This window comes from Nannospalax galili, unplaced genomic scaffold, assembly GCF_000622305.1.
Source record: "Nannospalax galili isolate Female #2095 unplaced genomic scaffold, S.galili_v1.0 scaffold205, whole genome shotgun sequence".
Lineage (NCBI taxonomy): Eukaryota > Metazoa > Chordata > Mammalia > Rodentia > Spalacidae > Nannospalax > Nannospalax galili.
The window spans coordinates 2,469,377-2,492,006 of NW_008353921.1; the positions used below are offsets into that span (position 1 = coordinate 2,469,377).

General features: G+C 47.1%; 1 protein-coding gene across 1 annotated transcript in view; it reads left to right on the forward strand.

The window, feature by feature from the left end:
* Window positions 1-8,590: 8,590 nt before the first annotated feature.
* The window catches only part of Mybl2 (MYB proto-oncogene like 2), a 42,453-nt gene continuing 28,413 nt past the window's right edge, over window positions 8,591-22,630 (forward strand). Inside the window, exons 1-5 of the mRNA XM_008850990.3 lie at window positions 8,591-8,841; window positions 13,420-13,513; window positions 15,842-15,913; window positions 16,667-16,759; window positions 19,609-19,829. Coding sequence (XP_008849212.1) covers window positions 8,822-8,841; window positions 13,420-13,513; window positions 15,842-15,913; window positions 16,667-16,759; window positions 19,609-19,829 — 500 coding nt within the window. The 5' untranslated portion in view covers window positions 8,591-8,821. The remainder of the gene's footprint in view (window positions 8,842-13,419; window positions 13,514-15,841; window positions 15,914-16,666; window positions 16,760-19,608; window positions 19,830-22,630) is intronic.

A 22,630-nucleotide genomic window follows, 5' to 3' on the forward strand; every position in this document is an offset into this window, starting at 1 on the left:
TTCAGTCTCATGGTCTAAGCTTTTAAGTCACAAGAATAGGTTGTCAAGGAATGGGTATTTTTAGCCAGGTGTGGTGTCTCATGCCTATAATCTTAGCACTCAGGAGGAGAGGCAGGAGGTTTTCTGCAAGTGCAAGGCCAGCCTGAGATCCACAGTGAGTTCTAGGTCAGCCAGAGGTGCACATGAGACTGTCTGGAAGGGGCTAAGGGGGACATTTTAGAAATTTAAAACTTTGGGGAGTAGCCAGGTGGTGCATACCTTTAATCCCAGTACTCAGGAGGCAGAGGCAGGCAGATCTCTTGAGTTTGAGGCCATTTTGGTCCACATAATGAGTTTTAAGTCAGCCAGGGTTACATAGTGAGACCCTGTCATTTAAAAGATACTCTGGGGGGCAGGCAGCTCAACTACCTATATAACTCTAAAACAGCACGCACACACACATTTTAAAAAATAAAAATATTTTAAAAATACCACCACCATCAAAAATAACTAAACATCAAAGGTAGTTTTAAAACTTTGCTCCTTAAAAGGCCCTAGAGTTATACTCATGCCTCACTGAAATTTAGTTGTGTTTTTGTTGTTTGAAACCTGGTCTCTCCTCTGCAACCCAGGCTGGCTTCCAATTCCTGGCATTCATCCTGCCTCAGTCTCCTGAGTGCTGAGATTACAGGCATGAGCCACCTGGACTGGCTTTGAAATTTAATTTTTAATTAAAAAAAATTAACAATGTAAGTCTTGAGTGTTGAAACTAAAGGGTATAAGGGGAAAGAACTTCACCCCTCTAACCATCTAGCTCCCCAGAAATGTGTGCTTTAATGAGGTTTGCAAAGGGTGATAAATCTATTCCATATAGAAAACTTGCAGTACTGGGAGCTGTTTCAGGGCCTCTGACTCTGATAGGGGAGACGGGGACAGTTTGAAGTCTAGTGGCAGCCAGCTCAGCAGTCTCACATCATGTCAGGTTGACCAGGTCCAAGCTCAGTTTGTGTGCAAGTGCCCCCTAGTGACATCAGGCAGCTGGACTTCTGAGATACCCTGTGCAGAGCCTAGCTCCTGCTAGGTCCAGGAAAGAACCCTAGGTACCAACATGAACTGTCACTAGACAGTGCAGGGCCTTGGGCCTCCATCTACACCAGAAGTGCCTCAAAACAGTGTACATTCTGCTCCACACCTTTTTTGTTTTTACAATTTGTGTAACCTAGGCTGACTTGACATCCTTTTGCCTCAGCCCCCCCAAGACCTGACTTTCTCTCTCCATCCTCACAAAGGAGGATGCTGGTGACCCTGGGTGTGAGCACCAGGCCAGCTGGATAGTTGGTTTCCACCATCTCTGGATGAGGCTTTGTTACTCACGGTCCCTACCTCCCCTGCTCTTGTACTCCTAACTTCTAACCCCCACAACTCTTAAGCTTGGCTGCTGAACTGTTAACTGACTGACCATATTAGAAAAGAACTACACATTCTTGGTGCCCCAGAAGCTTTAGGGTAGAGGGTTGGGATGTGGGCCCAGGCACCATGTGTGTGTAAAGTAGACCCACATGTGGGTCTCCATCAGAAACCCAAGGGGTTTGGATAGGTTCTAACACACCAAAATTCCTTACTTGGTCATTGGATATACGAGGACACAGCTGGGGCTGTGTGAACCTGGACAGAGGAGCCCATGGCCCTGTCCTTTGACCAGTGGCTTCATACTTTGTGAAGTGAGTCTGGAGATCCCCTAGAGTCATGCAAAAGGAACATAGGCATCATCTACCAAACTGTCTCCTTGTGAGCCTTTCCTCCACAGCCATTGTCACTACAAATTGGATTTCAAGTTCTAGAGTTGGATGTAAATAGCATCATTTTCAGTATGTTCTCTTTGGCCTCTTTCAGCGTAATTATTTTGAAAATTGATTTATATCTGTGATTCACCCCAGTTCAGCCCTTTTTACTACTGAATGTATTTGTTTTATATCTCTTACTTGTTCAATCAATTGCTGAATATTTTGGTTGTCTTCAGTTTAGGGCTGTTATGGATCAGTATGTAAAAAGTCTTTGTGTGGTCATGTGCACTTAGAGGCTTGCCTCATAGGGATAGGTACATACTTAAAAGACCTTCTCATCCCTCCTTTCTGATTTGTTTTTGAGACAGGATTTCACTATGAACTGGAACTTGTCATATAGACTGGGCTGGACTCAACCTTCTAGTGATCCTCTGGTCTCTGCCTTTGAGATGATTAAAGATGTGGGTCATCATACTAAGCAAGCACAGGACCAACTGAACTTCCCTAGACCACACCTGCCTTTTTCTTTTTCCTTTTTTTATTTTTCATTTTTTGAAATAGGGTCTCCCTGTAGCCCCAGTTGGCCTGGAACTCACTATGTACACCAGGCTGGCCTTGAATTCAAGAGATCCGCCTTCCTCTGCCTCCCAAGTGCTGCGACTAAAGGTGTGCGCCACTACGGCTGACAAAACAATATATTTTAATGGTAAAGGTACTGTAACTAATTAGGCTGGCCTTGAACTCAAGAGATTTGCCTGCCTCTGCCTCCCAAGTGCTGGGTTTAAAGGTGTGTGCCACCACACCCGGCTTTTTTTCCTTTTTGAGGCAGGGTTTTACTTGTCAAGGCAGTCCTTGGATTTGAGTACTGGTATTTACGGAGTCTGCCCCCATCCAGCTCTTTGTTTTCATTCTCTTTCCTTTTCCTTCTGCTGGTTTTTGAGAAAATGTCTCACTATACAGCCCCAGCTGGCCTGAAACTCAATATGTAGGCCAGGCTGGCCTTGAACTCACAGAGATCTACCAGCCTTTGCTTCCTGAGTGCTGGCATCAAAGGCATACACCACTACACTGGACTGGAAACCCATTCTTTTTTCTTCTATTTTGATTTTTATTTTATGTGTATGAGTGTTTTGCCTAAATGTATGTAAGTGTACCATGCCCATGTAGGCTAGAAGAGCGTGTCAGATCCCCTGGAACTGGAGTTATGTACAGTTGTTAGCCACCATGTGGGCTCTGGGAATCAAACCCATGTTCTCTGCAAGAACAGCCAGTGATCTTAACTGCTGAGCCTTCGCTCCAGCCCCATTCTTCTTTTTTCTTGAGATAAGGTCTTTCTGCATACCCATACTGGCCTGGAATTCATTATGTAGCCAGACTTATAATGGCACATGCCAGTAATCCCAACACTGGGGAGACAGAGGCAGGCAGATTTCTGCTGGTTCCAGGCAAGCCAGAGCTATATAGTGAGAACCTGTCTAGAAAAAAAGAAAAGGGAAAAAAACCTGTTTCCAAAGTGGTTTTACAATTTTACATTCCTACCAGCAGTATTTAAGAATTCCAGTTCCTACCAGCAGTATTTGAGAATTCCACTTGCTCCTTATTTTCACCAACATTTTGCATGATAAGTTTTTCTAATCTTAGATGTTCTAGTAGGTGATTAAATCTCATTGTGACAGTCACGTTTCCCTGTGACATGTTGTTGAGCTACCTGCCCCTCACCCCTGAATCTATTTTCTGTCTTTGGTGTTTTGAAACAAAATCTCACTATCTAGCTCTTAGAATCTCCCTGGGCTTCCTGTGTGCTAGGATTACAGGAGTGCATGGCTGCTTCATGAACTTTACCTGGGGAGACTAGAACAAATGTCTCCTCACCCCAAAGTAGCTATCCCACCGAAGCCCAACTTGATAAACCAGTGAGGTTATTGGGTTTATTTACAGAGCATGGGTGACCCCCAAAACAGCTTTGTCAGTGAAATTCTCACCTAGCATGGATGATCGACCCCCTCCCACACCTCTAGCTGCAAAGACAGAGTTCCCCCTTGTTATCCTTCCACATTCTACATACTCTAGCAACCCACCAGACTACATGCAGCTTGGGCAGAATTACAACTGGGAAGGAGGTGGAGGAAGGAAGGATGGAGTCTCAGGGAGTCTAATGACCTTCTCCACTCACTTCTATGAAGAGATGTCCGAAAGCCAGACCTTGATGCTCTAGGAAGCCACAAGTGTTCTGATGAAGGTGGTAAAGGCTGTTATGTGCTCTACCACAACCACCTGCCCTTTTTTTTTTTTTTTTTTTTGTAGGTAGTGCTGGAGATTTCACCTAGGGGCTCATGAATGCCAGCCCAGGACTGCACCACTGAATTATGTCACTAGCCCTCTTTGTATTTTGAAACAAGAGCTCACTGAGTTGCACAGGCTGGCTGTGAACTTGTTATCCTCCTGCCCCAGCTTCCCAAGTCCCTAGGATCACAGGCCTGTGCCCTGCATGAGGTCTGGTTCATCCCCAGTTTTTAAGCATCGTTTCATGTGCTTTTGCATCTAGATACATTTTGAAGTTAGAGCCAATAGGATTTGTAGATATATCAGGTATGTGACAAAGATTCAAAAACGGCTTTAGGGCTAGAGAGATGGCTCAGTGGTTAAGAACACTGACTGCTCTTGCAGAGGACCTGGGTTCGATTCCCAGCACCCACGTGGTCGTCAACAACTGTAACTCCAGTTCCAGGGGATATGATGTCCTTTTCTCACCTTCAAGGACCTTGCACCACACAGGTGCACCTACCTCCATGTAGGCATTATACTCATGAAATAATAAACAACTTTAAAGTCTGAGAATCCAGCTCCCCCCTTTCCCCCCCTTTTTTTTTCTTTTGATACAGCATCTCCCCACTTAGTCCCTGTTAGCCTGGAATATTCCATCCTTCTCCCCCAGCTTCCCAGAGTGCTGGGATTACAGGCATGGACCACCACTCCAGGGAGAATTTTCTCTTTTCTTTTGGTTTTGGGCACAGGGTCTCCATACATCTCAGGCTGGCTTGCAACTAACGAGTCCAGACTGGTCTTGAATTTATGATTCTGCAGCCTCAGCCTTCCAAGTGTTGGGATCATGGACATGTGACACCAGGCCTGGCGGGGATGTAAGATGTTCTTTTGCCATTCTTTGTATTGACCACCTTGCAAATTCCTAAGTAACCCAGCTATAAAGAGCCTTTAATGAACTGACTGGGTGAGCCCTCACAGGTCTATTCTAAAAGCCCAATATCTATATGATCAGTGCAATTTACTTAATAACTTTGTGTGCTAGTTTTATTTTTAAAAAATGTATTATTTTATGTGTATCAGTTATTGCTTGCTTGTGTGTAAACACACCTGTGTTGTGCAGTGCCCTCAGAGACCAGAAGAGGGCATCGGATCCCCTGGAACTGGAGTTACAGGTGATTGTTAGCCACCATGTGGGTGTTGGGAATTGAACCTGGGTCCTCTGCAAGAGCAGCCAGTGCTCTTAACCACTGAGCCATCTCTCTATCCCATGTTCCAATTTTCTTTAAAATATTGGTTGAGTACCAGGCACAGTGGCACACATCTTTAATCTCAATACCCGGGAGGCTGAGGTGGGTGGATCTCTGTGAATTCAAGACCAGCCTGGTCTATATAATGAATTCCAGGCCAGCCAGAGCTACACAGTGAGACCCTGACTCAAAAAAACAAGAAAAAGAGCATATAGTTTATAGGTAGAGTGATTGCCTGGCAGGCAGGAAGCCCAGGATTGAAGGCCAGCATTACAGAGTAAAGCAAAAACAAAATTTTCTCTGTAGTTCTCGTTCTCTCTCTCTCTCTCTCTCTCTCTCTCTCTCTCTCTCTCTGTAAGGGGGGTTGTAACTCAGAAGGACAGGTGACTATCATTTGTCATCAATCTGTTTTTCTGTCCTACCTGTTGCTAGACCCAGTTTTTAACTAGATTTTATCTTTGTCTTCCTGACAACAACAGTCTTCAGTTTGGAGCCTGGGGTGGGGCAGATAGAAGAATAACTAAATGGCTAGAGCCTTCCTATCCTAGGAGGACCTGTCCAGAAAAAGCCTCCCAGCACCATTCAGAATGTTAAGTTATCTGCCGTGACCCCAGAGACCACTCCCAGGTGTCGTGGCACCCAGGCTGCTGGGAGTCTTCTCCCTGGAGGTTGTCTGTTGGTATGGTGATAACTAAGGAAGACACATTTGTGAATGTCACCTGATTCCTTGTGACACTAAAATGATCCTTTTGCTGCCTGACACACAACTCTGACCCTGCTTCCCTACTCTTCTGGCTCTAGTGCACTGGTTAACTGGCTTCAGTTCCAGTTCCAGGTGGACTCTGCATCTGCTTCCTGACCCTTGCCTTGGGCAAATATCTTACCCAAGCTTCCAGGTCCCGCCTTTCCTTGAAATGGGACTGGTAATCTCCATGGGAGAGTGTTGCTTAAAAAGCAGCATCCTGGGCCTTGTAGGACAAGGATGAGGACAGTTGGAGTATCCATAATAATCTTAGTAATGGCAAGGACTAGGGGTGTTGCCCAGAGAAAGAGGCATGTGGGAAGCTCTGGTTCTTATCAGCAACAAAAAACCTAACAGTAACAGACTGCTTATTATGTTTCCTATACATGTTTTGTTTGTTCTTTGTACCTAATACATTTTCATCTATTGATACTATAACCACCCTACAAGGTAAGTATCTTTGTACTGTATACCCTAAAATAGACTAGGAGATCAACACCTGCCACTTCTTTGGCATGCTTTGAACGGGTTATTCTGAGAAACTGTAGATAAGGGAATAGCTTTGCAGCACTATCTTTTTGTAAAAGAAATTTACATCTATAAAGGAAATCTTAATCTATAAAAGAAATCTAGCCAATACTAGGAAGAGGGCTGCTGAAAATTACTTTTATTAATTCAGACTTTTTTTTTTTTTTGGTCTTTTTGAGACAGGGTTTCCCTGTAGCCCCAGCTGGCCTGGAACTCACAGAGATTCACCTGTCTCTGCCTCCCAAGTGCTGGGATTAAAGGCATGCGCCACCACACCCGGCTTAATTCAGAATTTTATCTGCATAACAAGAACACCTTTATCTACCATGGCTTCCTATCTTCACCCTGGGGTAACATGTCACTACTGCCCCTCCAGAAGCCCTAGGGCCCCATTCCTTTCTGTGGCTGGGAATCTTGGATCATCTGATTCTTCCTATGGTCTTTATTTTATGGGACTCCCGTGACTATATGTCATAAAATATGGGTTTCTCCTATTAATCTGTTTCTACCCACTTAATTTGTAGCCAAGCCAAAAACACTAGAAGGGAAGCCAATTTTCCCTTTCCTACAATAGACTCTAGAATTAGAGTTTGGGGAAATCAGTGCCTCAGTTTCCCCATCTACTAATAGGATAATACTAGTATATCTCTCGTAAGATTGTTATGAAGATCAAATGAATTAAAATTTCTACACAGAACAGTAACACATTAAAAAAATCTAAAACTTTGATGAACTCTATGCAGGTGAAGAAACTGAGGCACAGGAGAGTGGTAGTTTGAGATAATGCAATTAGTGAGGGGTGGATTGGGACTGCACCCCCAGGACATATGCCTGTAGAGCTACACCAGCAATGAAAGGCCACCAGGCACATGAATTACTTTGTGAGGAGAGTGGTGGGGGAAACCCTTGAATTTAGTGATGTGGAAGCCTCTAATGCTTATGTCCCCCTTCCGCTGTGGTAAAGGAAGTTTGCAGAAGCTAGTTACACTGTTTCCTGGTGGCCAGCAGTTTTTAGAAGTGAAATAGACCCAAGCCGAGGCTATTTACTTGACAGATGACAACCTAAAATGGAAAATCCTTGCTAAACCGAGTTTGTTTAGGCCAGCGGAAATTGCTTAAGTCAACAAACCTTTACTTGAGGCTTCCTACATCAGGCCTTGCTTTTAATTGAGAGGCTGCTTGAACCATAGGATGTTCACAGTTCATATGGGAAAATGCACGTAAGTCGGGGAGCAGGAGACCCCAGTGGTGGGAGGTGTGGGAAGTTCCTGGTCCACTTAATGGCCCTAGCTAGGGCTGAGAGGCTAAATTTCTCCTCTAGGGCTGGTAATCTGGAACTTTACAAGCCTGTTTATGGAGTAAGGCCTTTACCCCGAGGAAGAGTTTAAGTTTGGAGCGGTAAATGCATTTTTAGCAGTCTCTGAGGCTAGAGAGAAAGCAGGGAGACTTGCACAGGCAGAGGCGCTAACTCAGTCTGAAATCTAGGTTAGCCTAGGGCATGGGCGGTAGGGACCGCGGCGAGGCTCAGGACTGAACCGGCGATTTTGTTCAGGAAGTTTACCCGGCCTGCGGCACATTCCCCTGTCTTTGTTACGTGGATAGCTTGGGACCACCTAAGATCCATTCGCGGCTCCACCTCCGACTTCATTCAATCCCAAATTAGGCTGACCCTCCCTCAAGGAAGCGCTGCAGGTCTTAGATGCCAGCTACAGCGGCATCCGCCCAGCCAGACCCGCAGGCCGTGCTTCGGGCGGAGGCCCAAGGGTCCTCACTGCTCCTCCCTTCTGTAGGCCCCGCCCCCGTGCTCGGGTCCGAGGCTGCTTCTACTCTGCAATCCCTGCCCTGAGCGCCTGTCTGCGGCTCCCTCCCTCCCGCGGGTCTGTCCTGGTCTGAGGCTTCCTCGCCTCTGCAGGCCCCGCCTCCAAGCTCTGGTCCGAGGCGCCCTCCCTTCGGCAGGCCCCGCCCCTGTGCCCCGGCCTGCGGTTCCTCCCCTCTCCTCCTATAGGCCCCGCCTCTCCCAAGGCCCCGCCCCCGCGCTTGCGCGCCAGGACCGGGAGGTGCCGACGCACTTGGCGGGAGATAGGAAAGTGGTTCTGTGCGCGCTTGGAGCGGCCGCAGTTCCTGCTAGTGCACCGCGGGACCTGCGGACGCACTGACGTCTGAGCTGCTCCCGGGGTCCGGAGCGGCCCGAGCAGCCCGAGTCCTGACCCCGGCCCGGCTCCCGCTCCGGGCTCAGCCGGCGGGCGGTCGGGCGCGGTGCGGCCCGGGCCGGGGGGATGTCTCGGCGGACGCGCGGGTGAGAGGAGCAGGAAAGGCTGGGGCTTCCCCCCGAGACCGGCGCGGGCGAGGTGGGGGGAGTCCCTGCGGGAAAAGCACCCTGAGCCGCCCGATGCGGGGGGCGCACGCCACGCTGGGCGCCTTTGGGGCCCCTCGCTCGAGCGCTGGGGCCTGCTGGGCCGTAGAGCCTGGACGGGCGGGTCTCTGGAGTCCGGGTCCGGGCGCTGCGTGATGTCATAGGTCTCCCGCCTAATTGCGGGGTAGGGAAGGGAAGGCCGGGGTGAGCCGTGTCAGCTGGGAGGCCCTGTGCTGGGCCGGCAGAGTTTCTCGGGTCACTGCGAGTGGGGGGGCGAGGGTCTGGGAGACACTTTTCGTTCGGGAGTCTTTCGTTCGGGAGTGACTCGGATTCGCTGGCGTTCAGCCTCCGGGGAAACACAAAGCCCCTAGGCCCTCTGCCGGGGGTAGGAGGGTGCTGGGGCTGGATCCATTGTCCCGTTGGGGTTCGGTGGCCGGCTCGGTCTGGTTTCTGAGGCCCTCTTCGAGTTCCACTCGGAGAGTTGGGGGGTGAACGTAGACTGATGATGTGACTCTAGACCGCTCTGCCAGCAGCCCCTGGGGCAAAGGCAGGAACTGTGGCTCCATTTTACTTACTCACTAGAGAATAAGTGGCCGAGTCAAGCCTGGACCTTTCGTACACCTGTGTGTCTGGAGCCCAGTCGCGGGGCTTTCCCGCCTCTCTGAGAGGGAATAATAGGGTCCTGCCCTGGCCCATCTCCAGAACACACTTACCCCTCTGCAGAAGGCCATGCTGGGCTTAGGCTAAGGATGCAGGCCTGAGCCCTCTTGCTGACTTTCCCCAGAGTTCCGCGTGGTTGAACAGTTTCTGACCCATGGAGAGTGCTCATGGTGGTTGTTTAGGTCCCAGTTTCCTAGGGTAGTTTCAGTACCCAGGAGTGTTCTAGAAGTGTCCCTCTGGGAGTGACCTCCCGATGGCTCAGAGGAAGGACCTATGAAGGGTGAACTCTGTGCCTCTTATTCTCACAAGCTTGGCTTCTGTCTTGGACCCTCGCTGTAACTCCCCTGTGCCCCAGTGCCCGGCTTTCTTCTCAGCCTCTGACTCACCTTTCCTTGGAGCACAGCCCAGAACTTACAAGGGCAAGAGAAAGGGTGTGTGTAAAATGTGATTTTTTTTTTTTTTTTTAAACCACACATTTGCCTCTCTTTTTCAAGCTGGGATTATGAGGGAGGTGAGGACTTAGAGGAAGGTCAGAGCTATACCCCTAGCCCTTGTTGGCCTTAATTTCCACATCTGTTAAATGGACACCATGAAAATGTGTGAGAATTGGGAAGCCAGGAATACTTTATCTCAGGAGTTCTCCCAGCTGTCTCCATTGTGCGGAGCACGGGGCTATCAGAGCTTGTCCACACAGGTCGCTTTCACCCCCGGGCATTTGCCCAGCTCCTAATAGAATCTGGGCATTGTGCTAGGTCAGTTTCTGTCCTTTCTTTCCGAGAGTCTGAGGGCAGTTGATTTTAAAGTCAGTTTCATATGATTAGTACTTGGTAGATTTCTTTTTTTTTTTCCTATTTCTTTTGAGACAGGGTCTCACTATAGCTGGCTGGCCTGGAACTCACTATGTAGACCAGGCTGGCCTCAGTCTCCAAAGAGATCCTCCTTCCTCTGTCTCCTGAGTGGAGGTCAAAGGTAAGTGCCATCACACCTGGCAATACTTTATAGATTAAATTTTTTTTAATTCTTTTTTTTTCTAAAGTCTTTTGCATGTATATATGTATGTATGTAAGTGTGCCATGGGTGTGCGGTGCCTGTGTAGGTCAGAAGAGGGCGTTGGATCCCCTGGAACTGGAGTTGCCACAGGGTTGTTAGCTGCCATGTGGGTGTTGGGAACTGAACCCTCGTCCTCTCCATGAGCAGCCAGTGCTCTTAACTGCCTCTACTTTGTAGATTCTTGTTGCCTACTTTTTTTTTTTTTTGTCTCCTACTTTTAAAATGGTAGAAGGTGCATGAATTGGGTCAGAAATGACAGAACAAATCTGCATTCCAGATCCAGTATCTGATGTAGTACCAGATTTAGACACTTCTTTTCCTCCTCTTTTAAAATTAAATAGCAATTTTTAAATTGATTAGTAGGTGCAGCTTTTTGTGTTTATGAATCTAGTCATTCCCTGGGCAAACATTTTAGGCCTTTCAGTGCCAAACTCCCAGAATGTGAAGGCAGAGCTGACCTTTGTAGGTTGTCAAGACCAGAGGTTGCAGCTGAGGGTTTCCAATTTGCATGGGGGAATGAGGGAGTGGCTGGGAAGCAATGCTGAATGTGAGGGAAGACAGGTGTGCATACAGCAGTGGAAGCCTTCTTTGGGGCACAAGGCATGTGATTATCTTGCCTGTTTGGAAATCTGCTTTTCCACTTTACACATGCCTGATTTGGAATATACAGAGGTGAACTGATGCAGATCCTGCCATGGTGGACTTGGGCAAAGAGTACCAGCTTTCTGTGAAAAACTGACATAATTAAAAAATTTAAGGATTTATTTTATGCTGGGTGCCTTGATGTATACCTTTAATCTCAGCGCTCTGGAGGCAGAGGCAGGTGGATTGCTGTGAGATTGAGGCCAGGCTGGTCTACATAGTTCCAGGCCAAGTGGGGCTACAGGGAGACCCTGTCTCAAAAAAAATAAATAAAACAAAAAAGCATGTTAGTAAAAATGCCACCAGCATTCAGGAGGCAGAGGCAAAAAAGAAAAAAAAAGAATGGATAAAGTTATTGAGAATATATTTAAGATGTTTTCCCCAAGTAATTAGAACTTCTTAAAATTCTCATGTTTGGGGGCTGGAGAGATGGCTCAGTGGTTAAGAGCACTGACTGCTCTTACAGAGGACCTGTGTTCGTATTCCCAGAACCACCCACATGGTGGCTATGAACCATCCTTTACTCCAGTTCCTGGGGAATCTGATGCCCTCTTCTGACCTCTGTGCATTGCATGACATGATGCACTCACATCCAGGCAATACACTCATGCACATAAAATAAAAATAATAAAATATTTTTTTTAATTCTCATGTTTACTGATTGCACTTTATTTTTAAAATGTCCAGTGCTGGTATAGGCTTGTTATTGGAAAAAGAAAAGTGGGAATCTGGCTTTGAATATCATACTTTTTCTTAATGTGTTTTGTTTTTAAATATTTTATTATTATGTGTGTGAGTGTATTGCTTGCATGTATGTAAGTACAATGCCTGCAGAGGTCAGAAGAGGGCATTGGATTCCTCTGAAACTGGTTACCGACAGTTGTTAACACCATATTGGTGCTGGGAAGTGAACCCTGGTCCTCTGCAGAAGAAGCCAGTGCTAACTGCTGAGCCATCTTTGAAGCCCCTTGTGTTTGTTTTGAGACAAGCTCTCACTTTGTAGTTCTACCTGGCCTGGAAATAATAAAACTAATAAAAATAATTAAGTCAGGGTATCTCCTGACTGCTGGGATTAAAGGTGTGTGCCACTGTGCCTGACCTGGATAGTTTTTGTTCTTGTTTTTTTAAAGATTTATTTTATTTTTAATTATGTGTATATCTGTGTGTATGTCCACACAAGTACAGGTGTCTTTGGAGGTCAGGGTGTCAAATTCCTGGGAACTGAATTACAGGCAGTTAAAAGCTGCCCTACGTGGGCGCTGGGAACTGAACTCAGGTCCTGTAAGAGCAGCAAGCACCCTGTTAAGCCATCTCTATGACCCCTTGAGTTTTTTTATTTGTTTTTGAAACAGTTTCATTCTAGCTCAGGCTGGCCTTGAATTTTTGACAATCCTCCTGTCAGCCTTCTGAATGCTGGGGTTATAGGCCTGTACCACCATTGCCTGGTTAAATACCATAATCATGGTGAGGCTTTTTTGTTTTGTTTTCTATTTTTGGTGGGACTGAAGTTGGAATCTAGGGTTTTGTGCATGCTAGGTAATCTTATTCTGAAAATAATTAACAATAAAGAAAATAAAGCCAGGCATAGTGGCTTAAGTTTGTAATCTCAAGAGGTTAAGGTAGGTTTGCCTTGAGTTGGAGGCCATCCTGGGATGCATAGCAAGACCCCGTCTCAACAAATCAAAAAAAAGCCTCTAAGCCCAGGCTGAGGAGATGGCTCCGGGGATAAAGGCGCTTGCTGCCAAACCTGGTGACCTGAGTTCAAGCTCCAGAATTAACTCCTGCATGTTGTCCTCTGACCTCCACATAGGTGCTGTGTTGCAAGTTTGTGTGTGTGCACACATACACACAAATAAATGTAATAAGTTTGTAAGCCCACTTTGTTAAGTTTAAAAACAGAAGGCAGAGTCTGTGTACTTTTTGGCTTTTTGAGTCTTATGTAGCCCAGGCTGGGCTTGCTATATGGAGCTAGGATGACCTTGAGCTCCTGATCTTTCTGCCTCCTGAGTGCTGGGATTACAGGCATGGACTACCACACTTGTAAAAGTAGAAAAAGTAAAGGTCTCCCAGTTCCCTTCCTGTGATTGACTGGACCCTGGCCACATAGTACAACCCCAGAGGTAAAGACATGTAGATACGCTGTCCTTGACCTTTCGCTTCCCTCCGCAGTGAGGAGCTGGATGAACTCCACTACCAGGACACAGACTCAGACTTGCTGGAGCAAAGAGACAGCAAGTGCAAGGTCAAATGGACCCATGAGGAGGTAAGGCACATGGCTACTCTATGGATCTGGGGAGGGGGAGCATTGATGGCTGTGGGGCTGGCCAACCAGCCAAGCCTAGAGATATGAATGTTTGATGCACGTGCCTCTTTTGGAAGCAGGTGAAAAAGCCCTCTGCTTCTCTTTACCTCTTAGAGTTCTCAGCCTCTAAAATATGAGAGAGAGAGAGAGAGAGAGAGAGAGAGAGAGAGAGAGAGGAGACAAACAGACAGAGACCTCAGTACTGTTAACATGCTTCTTGCCCTTCAGACTGTTTTCTGTTTTTACAACCTAATTCCAGAGACTAGGTAGTTTATAAACGCAAAGGTTTATTTACCCCAACATTCTGAAGGCTGCGAGGTTCAAAGTAGAGGCCTTTGTGCTAGAGGGACTCTTTGTGTCCCCAGGTGGTATAGAACATCACATGGCAAGAAGGACTTACGGGGCAGAGCCAAACTGTCCTTTGAAAAAAAAATTGTATTTTATGTGTGTGTGAGATTGCCTATTGGATGTAAGTGCACTGTGTGTATGCCTGGTGCCCCAGGGGGCCAGAAGAGGGCATTGGACCCTCTGGAACTGGGGCTACAGGTAGCTGTGGAGCCACTTGATGTTGGTGACTTCTAAGAGGCTAAAATCTTTAGTCCTTCAAAAAGATTTTTTTAATTTATTTTACTTGTTATTTGTGTTGTGCCTGTGAAAGAGAGTGCTGGCATGTGTGTTACAACTTTTGTTTTCCTTTGTTTTTTTTTGAAACTTGGTTTTCCTGTAGCCTCAGCTGGTTTAGAACTTGCTATGTAGACCAGGCTGAACTTGATCTCACAGAAATCTGCCTGTCTCTGCCTCCCAAGTGCTGAGATTAAAGGCTTTCTTTTGGTTTTTAATTTTAAAAACATTTTTATCTTGTGTCTCTGAGTGTGTGTTTTGTCTCAGTGTATATAAGTGTATGCAGTGCCTGTGGAGTCCAGAAGAGGGCATAACAGATAATTGCTAGCTGCCATTTGGGTGCTGGGACCCAAACCCCATCCTCTGGAAGAAGAGTAAGTGCTATTTAACGATTGAGCTGTCTCTCAAGTCCTTGTTTTTTAAATTCTTAAATTTTTCTCTTTTTTTTTGGTCTTTTTGACACAGGGTCTCCCCGTAGCCCCAGCTGTCCTGGAACTCACTATGTAGACCTGTAGACCAGGCTAGCCTTGAACTCACAGAGATCTGCCTGCCTCTGCCTCCCGAGTGCTGGGATTAAAGGCATGCACCACCACACCCCGCTTTTTAAAATTTTTTATAACACTTATTTTATGTATGTGTGGCGTGTATGTGTGTCACAACTTTCAGAGGTTGGTTCTCTCCCATGTGGGTCCTGGGTATTGGACTCAGGGTCGTCAGGCTTAGCAGCAGGTACCTTTATCCACTGAAGTCATCTTTCTTGCCCTATTTTTTGTTTCGTTTTGTTTTGAGACATGATTTCATGTATCCCAGGCTGTTCGCCCAACTTGTTACACAGCTGAGGATGACCTTGAATTTCTGAGTCTCCTGACAGGTGCTAGGGATAAAACTAAGCAATGTTGCCAGGCGTAATGGAGCATACCTTTAATGCCAGCAGAGGCAGGCGGATCTCTGTGAATTCAAGGCCAGCCTGGTCTACATAGTGAATTGCAGGACAGCTGGTGCTACAGGGAGACCCTGTCTCAAAAAGACCACAAGAACAAAAACAAAAAACTAAGTAATCTTCCAACTGACCTACATTCCCCAACCATAAATGAGAAAGTCAATTCTTCTGTTTATGGGAGATTTTGTTGTTTATTTTGTTTTGAGATGGGTGTCATGTATCCCAGGTTGCCCTGGAACTCTCTAGGTAGCTGTGTACCTGAGGATGATCTTGAACTGCTAACCCTGCTGCCTCTGTTTCCTAAGAGATAGATAGGATTATAGATGTGAGCCGTCTTGCCCGGCTCCTGTTTCTAAACCTTTCTCGCCCTGAAACACTCAGTGGGTACTTTATAACAAGTACATTGGCCCTTGACCATCCACCCCCAAGTGCATCACTGCCTTTGCATGATGTAGAGTCCTGTATCACTTCCACCTGTGGCCTGCCATTTTCTCCAGCACACCCCAACCCAGCTATACTGTGTTCATTCTCCATAGCTCCCAGCATATTCTCTAGCACAGTGTGCCTGTACTTCTGTTTGCTCGAGGTTCTGGTTGGCATCTGTCCTTGTTGCTGTCTGCTACTGTGACTAGCACTTGGCACTTAGTAGGTGCTCTGAGTGAATGGATGTGGCTCTACAAGGCTTTCCACACATGAAAGCCAAGCCCTCTTCTTTTGAACATTGGCAGGATGAACAGCTAAGGGCCCTGGTGAGGCAGTTTGGACAGCAAGACTGGAAGTTCTTGGCCAGCCACTTTCCTGTGAGTATGGCCTCCCCTCCAGGGCAAGGGTTCTGGGTAAGCTGTTGTGAAGGACCTTTCAGAATTGCCCAGTGGGAATACTGCACACAGCTGCTTTAGCATGCTTATAGTTCTTAGGCACAGAGGTACATTTGCCTTTCTTTCCTACAAGCCAGAAGTGCCTAGACCATGAACTTGAAACTGGGGAAGCATCCTTGGAGCAGGCTTCAGACTAGGCGTCTATGCAGTTGGCTGGTACCACCACAGAGGAACATTCAAAGTCCTCTGAGAATGAGAATACCCTTCCCCAGGACTGTAGTTTTCCAGGAGAGAAGTAGTGCTGTAGAGGTGACACTTTGCTAGCTGCTGGGGTCCCTCAGGCAACCGGGGGATTGGAGGGTGGGAGGTGAGTCACAAGATCCTCTCTGTGTTCCTTCATTTCCCTATCTTCTAATGTGGCCTCAGTGCTCTTCAAAAAAAAAAAAAAAAGCAGGCGGGAATCCCTAAGTCCCAGCAAAGCTTTTAGAGATTTTGAGATAATGCACCGCCCCCCCCCCCAACCCACTAGATTCAGTGGGAGATGCCTTTCCATGGGGCCTGAGTATCTCATACCAAAAATATGCACTCATGTTCTGGTAGATAGGCATCTGGATGTGCTGGGTGGATGGGACAGGACACAACCACCTGCGATGCAATTAGACCCAGGGCCCTGAGTCTGGGGCTCAACCAGAGTCCAATTTGCACTCCTAGAAGTGCTTTCTGTTCTTCTCACAGAACCGTACAGACCAGCAATGCCAATACCGGTGGCTGAGGGTTCTGAATCCTGACCTTGTTAAAGGGCCATGGACCAAAGAAGAAGACCAGAAGGTAACTGCAAAGAGCTACACATGTAGTGGGCTTTTACCTGCTGTCAGTGAGTTGCACACTGTGAGGCTGGCAGAGGTGCTTTGTTAAATGTGGAAATGTCGAGACCCCCCCCCCCCCCCCCCATCAAGCCTTACCTGTCTTCAGGGCTCCCTATTCCACACTCACAGGCTTGGCCAGATTACCTGGTTTCTTGAGACAAAGTCCCGTTTTGTAGCCCTGGCTGGTCTGGTATTTGCTCTGTAGCCTGTGTTAGCCTTGAACTTAGTCTTCCTCTTGCCTCAGCCTTCTAAGTGCTGGGCTTTTAGGTGAGTACTACTGCCACCTGGCCCCACAAATTACCTGACTCTTCCTTCCCTTAAGACTGGGTCTCTTAAGCCAGGCATAATAATGCGTGCCTTTAATCCCAGTGCTTGGGAGGCAGAGGCAAACTGAGGCCAGCTGGGTCTACATAGCGAATTCCAGGCCAACTGGGGCTACAGGGAGACCTTGTCTCAAAAAAACAAAACAAATCCCCACCAAAACCAAAAAACAGGGTCTCACTTTATAGCTCTGGCTGACCTGGAACTCACTGTATAAACCACGCTGGCTTCAAACAGAGTTGATCCACCTCCCAGGTACCTGACTTAAATGGTAACCATATCTGCCACATAGAACACTGAAAGATAGAGGGTGGTGCACATACAGGGCTTGCTTAGCCTGTGACAGCTGGTGTTGGTATTGTGCTATGATTTGTAATGGTAATGGTTATAGCACATAATCATGACTGTGATGCCTTATCTCTTTGTTTTTTGGTGTTGCAGACTGAACATAGTGCATGCTGGGCAAGCACCCTTCTACTGAGCTATTCCTCCACCCTAATGCCTTCTCTAAGATTGCTTTTTGCTTTTTTTTTTTTTTGTGGTCTTTATTGAGACAGGGTCTCCTTGTAGCGGCAGCTGTCCTGGAACTCATTATGTAGACCAGGCTGGCCTCGAAGTCACAAAGATCCGCCTGTCTCTGCCTCCCAAGTGCTGGGATTAAAGGCGTGTGCCACCATGCCCGGCTAAGAATGTTTTTTGCTTTTTAAGATTAGGGTCTTGTGTAGCCCAGGCTGGCCTCAAACTTACTATGTAACCAACCAATGCTGGCCTTGAATGTCCGATCTTCCTGTTTCTATCTCCTAAGTGCTAGGATTACAGGTGTTTGCCGCCACATCCACAGCTTTTTAATATTTTGTTTCTCTTGATTCCATAGTCCTGTGAGGTGTGTAGAACAGTTATTTCTATAACTCTTAGAAGCCCACTTTGGAAACCAAAGTACAGAGAGCATAGACATTCCCCAAACGCAGGTACTCTGGGCTACTTTTCTGGAGTTCCTTTGTAGCTCTCTGGTGCTTCTTACTGATGTCAGCCCAAAAGATGCTATTTTACCTCGGCAAGCACAGCATGCTAGGAAAGTAGAGAGGTAAAGGGAATGGGTTATGTTTAAAAAGCATGCCTTTAATCCCAGCACTTGAGGGGGCAGAGGCAGGCGGAGCTCTGAGTTCAAGGCTAGCCTGGTCTGCATAGTGAATTCCAGGCCAGAAGGGGCTACAGTGAGACCCTGTCTCAAAAATACCAAAAAAATTTTTTTTAAAAAGCATGACCCCCCCAGACTGGAGAGATGGCTCAGTGGTTAAGAACACTGGCTGCTCTTGCAGAAGACGGGTTCAAATCCCAGCACCCACATGGCAGCTAGCACCTGTCTGTAACTCCAGTTCCAGGAAATTCGATGCTCTTTTCTGTCCTCAGGCATTGCATGACACAGGTGTACTTAAATACATGCAGGCAATACATCCATACACATAAAATAATAATAAATAAAATATTAAAAAAAAAGCATGCCCCCATCAAAGTGGTATGTGATTACTATAAAACTTTATATTAAACTGGTGGTGTACTCTTGTAATATCAGCACTGAGGAAATGGCAAGATCAGGGTGTAAAGTTAGCCTGGTCTAAGAGTGAGACCCTGCCTCAAAAAATTGTAAACTATACAGAAGTAAAGTAGATCATTTCTGTACAAAAATCCACTCTTCCCAGATTGTGGCTGTATACACATAAGAATATGTGTCTCTAGGCTGGAGAATGGCTCATTGGTTAAGAACACTGACCGTTCTTGCAGAAGACCCAGGTTTGAATCCCAGCACCCACATGGCAGCTAACAACTGTCCTTAACTCCAGTTCCAGGGGATCCAACAGCCTCTTCTGTCTTCCACGGGCGTTGTACGACATGGGTACACTTACCTACGTGCAGGCAATACATGCATACACATAAAATAAATAAAATATTAAAAAAAAAAAAAGAATATGTGTGTCCAGTATTGAGGGAGGGGACTGGCTTAGGTGGCTGTTTGTGGTCTGTGTCCTGAGCAAGGCCTGGCAGAGGGGTAATTAAAGACTGATAATCCAGCTAGAATTTGCTATGATTCGGGGCTGTACCTTCTGATTTCCACAAAAATCCTGAAGGATTTGTGGTACCCTGTGGTGTGGCTGACCTCATGTGGGTTTGGAGCCCTGTAGGATCTTTCTCTGCCCTTCTTTAAGTATATTGACAGGCTTGAGTGCAGGAGGTAGCATGCTGGCTCCTGTTGTTTAGATTTCCAGATACTCTTAGCCTTCTTTTATTCTAGGCAGTAAGTGACAAAGATATAAGGCCCTCAGGAGGCAGTAAAAGGGTCCCCAGTAACCCCAGTGCTTCCTGTGTTGCCTAAGGAGTGGAGGGCATTGGCTCTTCTCAAGATCAGAGTGGGACCCACTTGAGTTTGAAGATGCTGAAGTGAAGGTGATAGAGGGGCTGGTCCCAGTGGCTCACTGATGCTTTTCCTCCAAGGTCATTGAGCTGGTCAAGAAGTATGGCACAAAACAGTGGACGCTGATTGCCAAGCACCTGAAGGGCCGGCTGGGGAAGCAGTGCCGTGAGCGCTGGCACAACCACCTCAACCCTGAGGTGAAAAAGTCCTGCTGGACCGAGGAGGAGGACCGCATCATTTGTGAGGCCCATAAAGTATTGGGCAATCGCTGGGCTGAGATCGCCAAGATGCTGCCAGGGAGGTGAGCTGCCTGCAGAGAGCTGGGGTGGGGGTAGGCAAGCTGTTGTTCTAGGAGGGGAGGTCCATACTTGTGTTGCAGGAGTGTCCCAGAGTCTATTGTGCTGGATCTGGTGTCCAGGGCCCACAGAGGCGTGCACTGGAAAGAAGAGTAGGTCTCCCTGAGACATGTCCTGCCTGACTGAATAGACAGTACCAAGGGAGGATTAGTCAGAAAGTCAGTTGTAGCTTGTTAAAAGGATTATGATAAAACACTACTTTTGTCCCTATTTTCTACTTTCCACTAAAACAGGCTTATCTTGTTAGTTCTTAGAAACAAGAGTTTTGCTATGTAGCTCAGACTGCCCTCGAACTTTGGCTGACCTCAAACTTGCCATCCTCCTGCCTTAGCCTCTAAAGTGTTGAGATTACAGGTGTGTATTGCCATGCCTAGCCAGCCTCATCTGACTTTTTTTTGTTTTAATTACATTTTTTGTTTTGTTTTACTTTGCTTTTTGAGACAGGGTTTCCCTATAGCCCCAGCTGGCCTGGAACTCATTGTGTAGACCAGGCTGGCCTCCATCTCACAGAGATCTTTGCCTCCAAGTGCTGGGATTAAAGGCATGCACCACCACACCTGGCTGATTTATTTTTATTTTATGTGTATGAGTGTTTTAACTACATAGATGTAGCACCCTTGTGTACAGTGCCCACAGAAGCCAGAAGAGGGCATCAGATCCCCTGGAACTGGAGTTAGCCTCCATGTGGGTGCTGGGAACTGAACCCCAGTCCTGGAAGAAGAGTGGAAGAAGAGCAGTAATTGCCCTAACCATTGAGCCATCTCTCCAACCCTTGGGCCCTGTTCTCACTATTGATACCATGTTTCAGAAGAATCAGAAAAGAGACCAACTCTCCTGCTTCCTCATTGTTTCCTTGGTGTTTCTTTCTGTTTTGCTGGTTCCATGTTCCATTTGTATTCAAGGCTTTTTTCATTGAAACCTTAATTCTGTCTGGCTTTTCACATGTAGGAAGCCATCACCGAAGCTCACTGCACACAGGCTGTGCTTTTGCTGTAGGTGTTTGGGTATCCATTGGCCTTTGGGAGGGCCTTCTAAAAAGCTGATGAGTTTTTCCCTGGAGTTGCTTCTTTCCTCAGAGATGAATGATTCCTTTAAGGAAGCTGTCTGGGGTGCCTGAGCCTGATGGCAGATCTGCAGGTGCCTCCCCTGCAGGGTACAGATTTTTCATTGAACCCCAGTTTCTGTTCTGTGCACTGTTCTGTCTACATTGTGGCCACAGTGGCCTAGTTATTCCTAGAGAGGGCACCTCCCTTTTCCTGCCTGTCGGGCTGGAGGTCCAGACATGCCCTGTTTTGGGCCTGTGCTTCATCCACCCTCCCACTCAGCTTTCTCTAATCCTGGGGCCCCTGGAGTTCTGGAGGGGCCTTGAGGCTTGGGATGAGTTGGCTCAGTTCTTGCTAGAGTCTTCCTGTGGGGTCAGTTTGGTGTCAACTATTGCTGGTTGACTGAAAACTTGTAAGACTGACTTCCTGCAACCTTCCACCTTGCCTTTGATCTTGAGTGCTTTTGCTTCCTTGTATTTTGTTTTTTCATTTTAAGATTTATGTATTTTTATTTTTTGTTAAGTGTTTAGTCTGTATGAATGTATGTACATCACATGAGTGCCTGGTCCCTGTGGAGGCCAGAAGAGTGTTGGATCCCCTGGGACTAGGTTTATAGTTGGTTGTGAATCATGATTTGGGTGCTGGTAGCCAAACCTGGGTCCTCTGTAAGAGTAATAAGTGCTCCTAACTGCTGAGCCGTCTCCCCATTTTAAATGCATTTAAAATAAAGCTTGAAATAAATTTATTAAAAAACTTTTATGTGTTTGAGTGTATTGCCTGCATGTGTGTAAGTGTACCATACCTGTGGAGGCCTGAAGAGGGAGTCAGATCCCCTGGAACTGGAGGTACAGACATTTGTTAGCTGCCATGTGGATGGGGGGAATTGAATCCAGGTCCTCTGCAAGAGTAGCCAGTGCTCTTAATCACTGAGCCATCTCTCCAGCTTCCTTGTTTTATTTTGAATCCTTTTTTTTTGTCATGTTGGTGTGGTTCTGGGAGGGAGAGAAGAGAGATATATCTCCTAAAGTCAGAACTTACCTCTTGAGTGCTATCTTTGAGGGTCTCTCTTGATTCTTGGGTTGGAGTCTCAGGCCTCTTTCCCTGTGTGGCGTGGTTGGCTTTGCAGGTGCCACCATCCTCACCTTGATCTGCTGTCACCTTGGTTGCTTGGTGGTCCTGAGTCATTCTCCCTGCTCTAGGCTCATAGACACAGCTCTTTCTGACAACCCCTCCTGTCATTCTGTTGGCCTGGCATGCCTAGTCATTATTGTGAGGCTGACTGTATGGGGGCGCAGGGATCTCGGAGCGCCAGCTGCTGGGCGTGGCGCCGGTCTCCTGCGCGCACCGGCGGGGGCCGCACCGCGTCTGCCGTTTGGGTCCCTGCTTCTCCGCGTTGTTGAGGCTCTCTGCTACCCGGGCTGGCCCGGTCAGGTTCCGTCCCAATCCACCGTGCATTCTCTCTCTAAGTTCGGGACCCGTCAGCTGCCGGGTCACGAGGGGAGGTGCAGGACGGCTAAAGCTGGATTTCCGTGAGTCGCGGTTTACCGGTTTACGAAGGAAGAGACAGCTCTCTCCGGAGAGGCAGGATCACACACAGAACTCAGCTCAGTCAGTGGTACAGCCCCTTTATTCAGTGACTTAGCTCGGCTCGAAGTCTTAGTGATCCAGCTCCGATTATTGAGGGAAAACCAGGATACTTTATA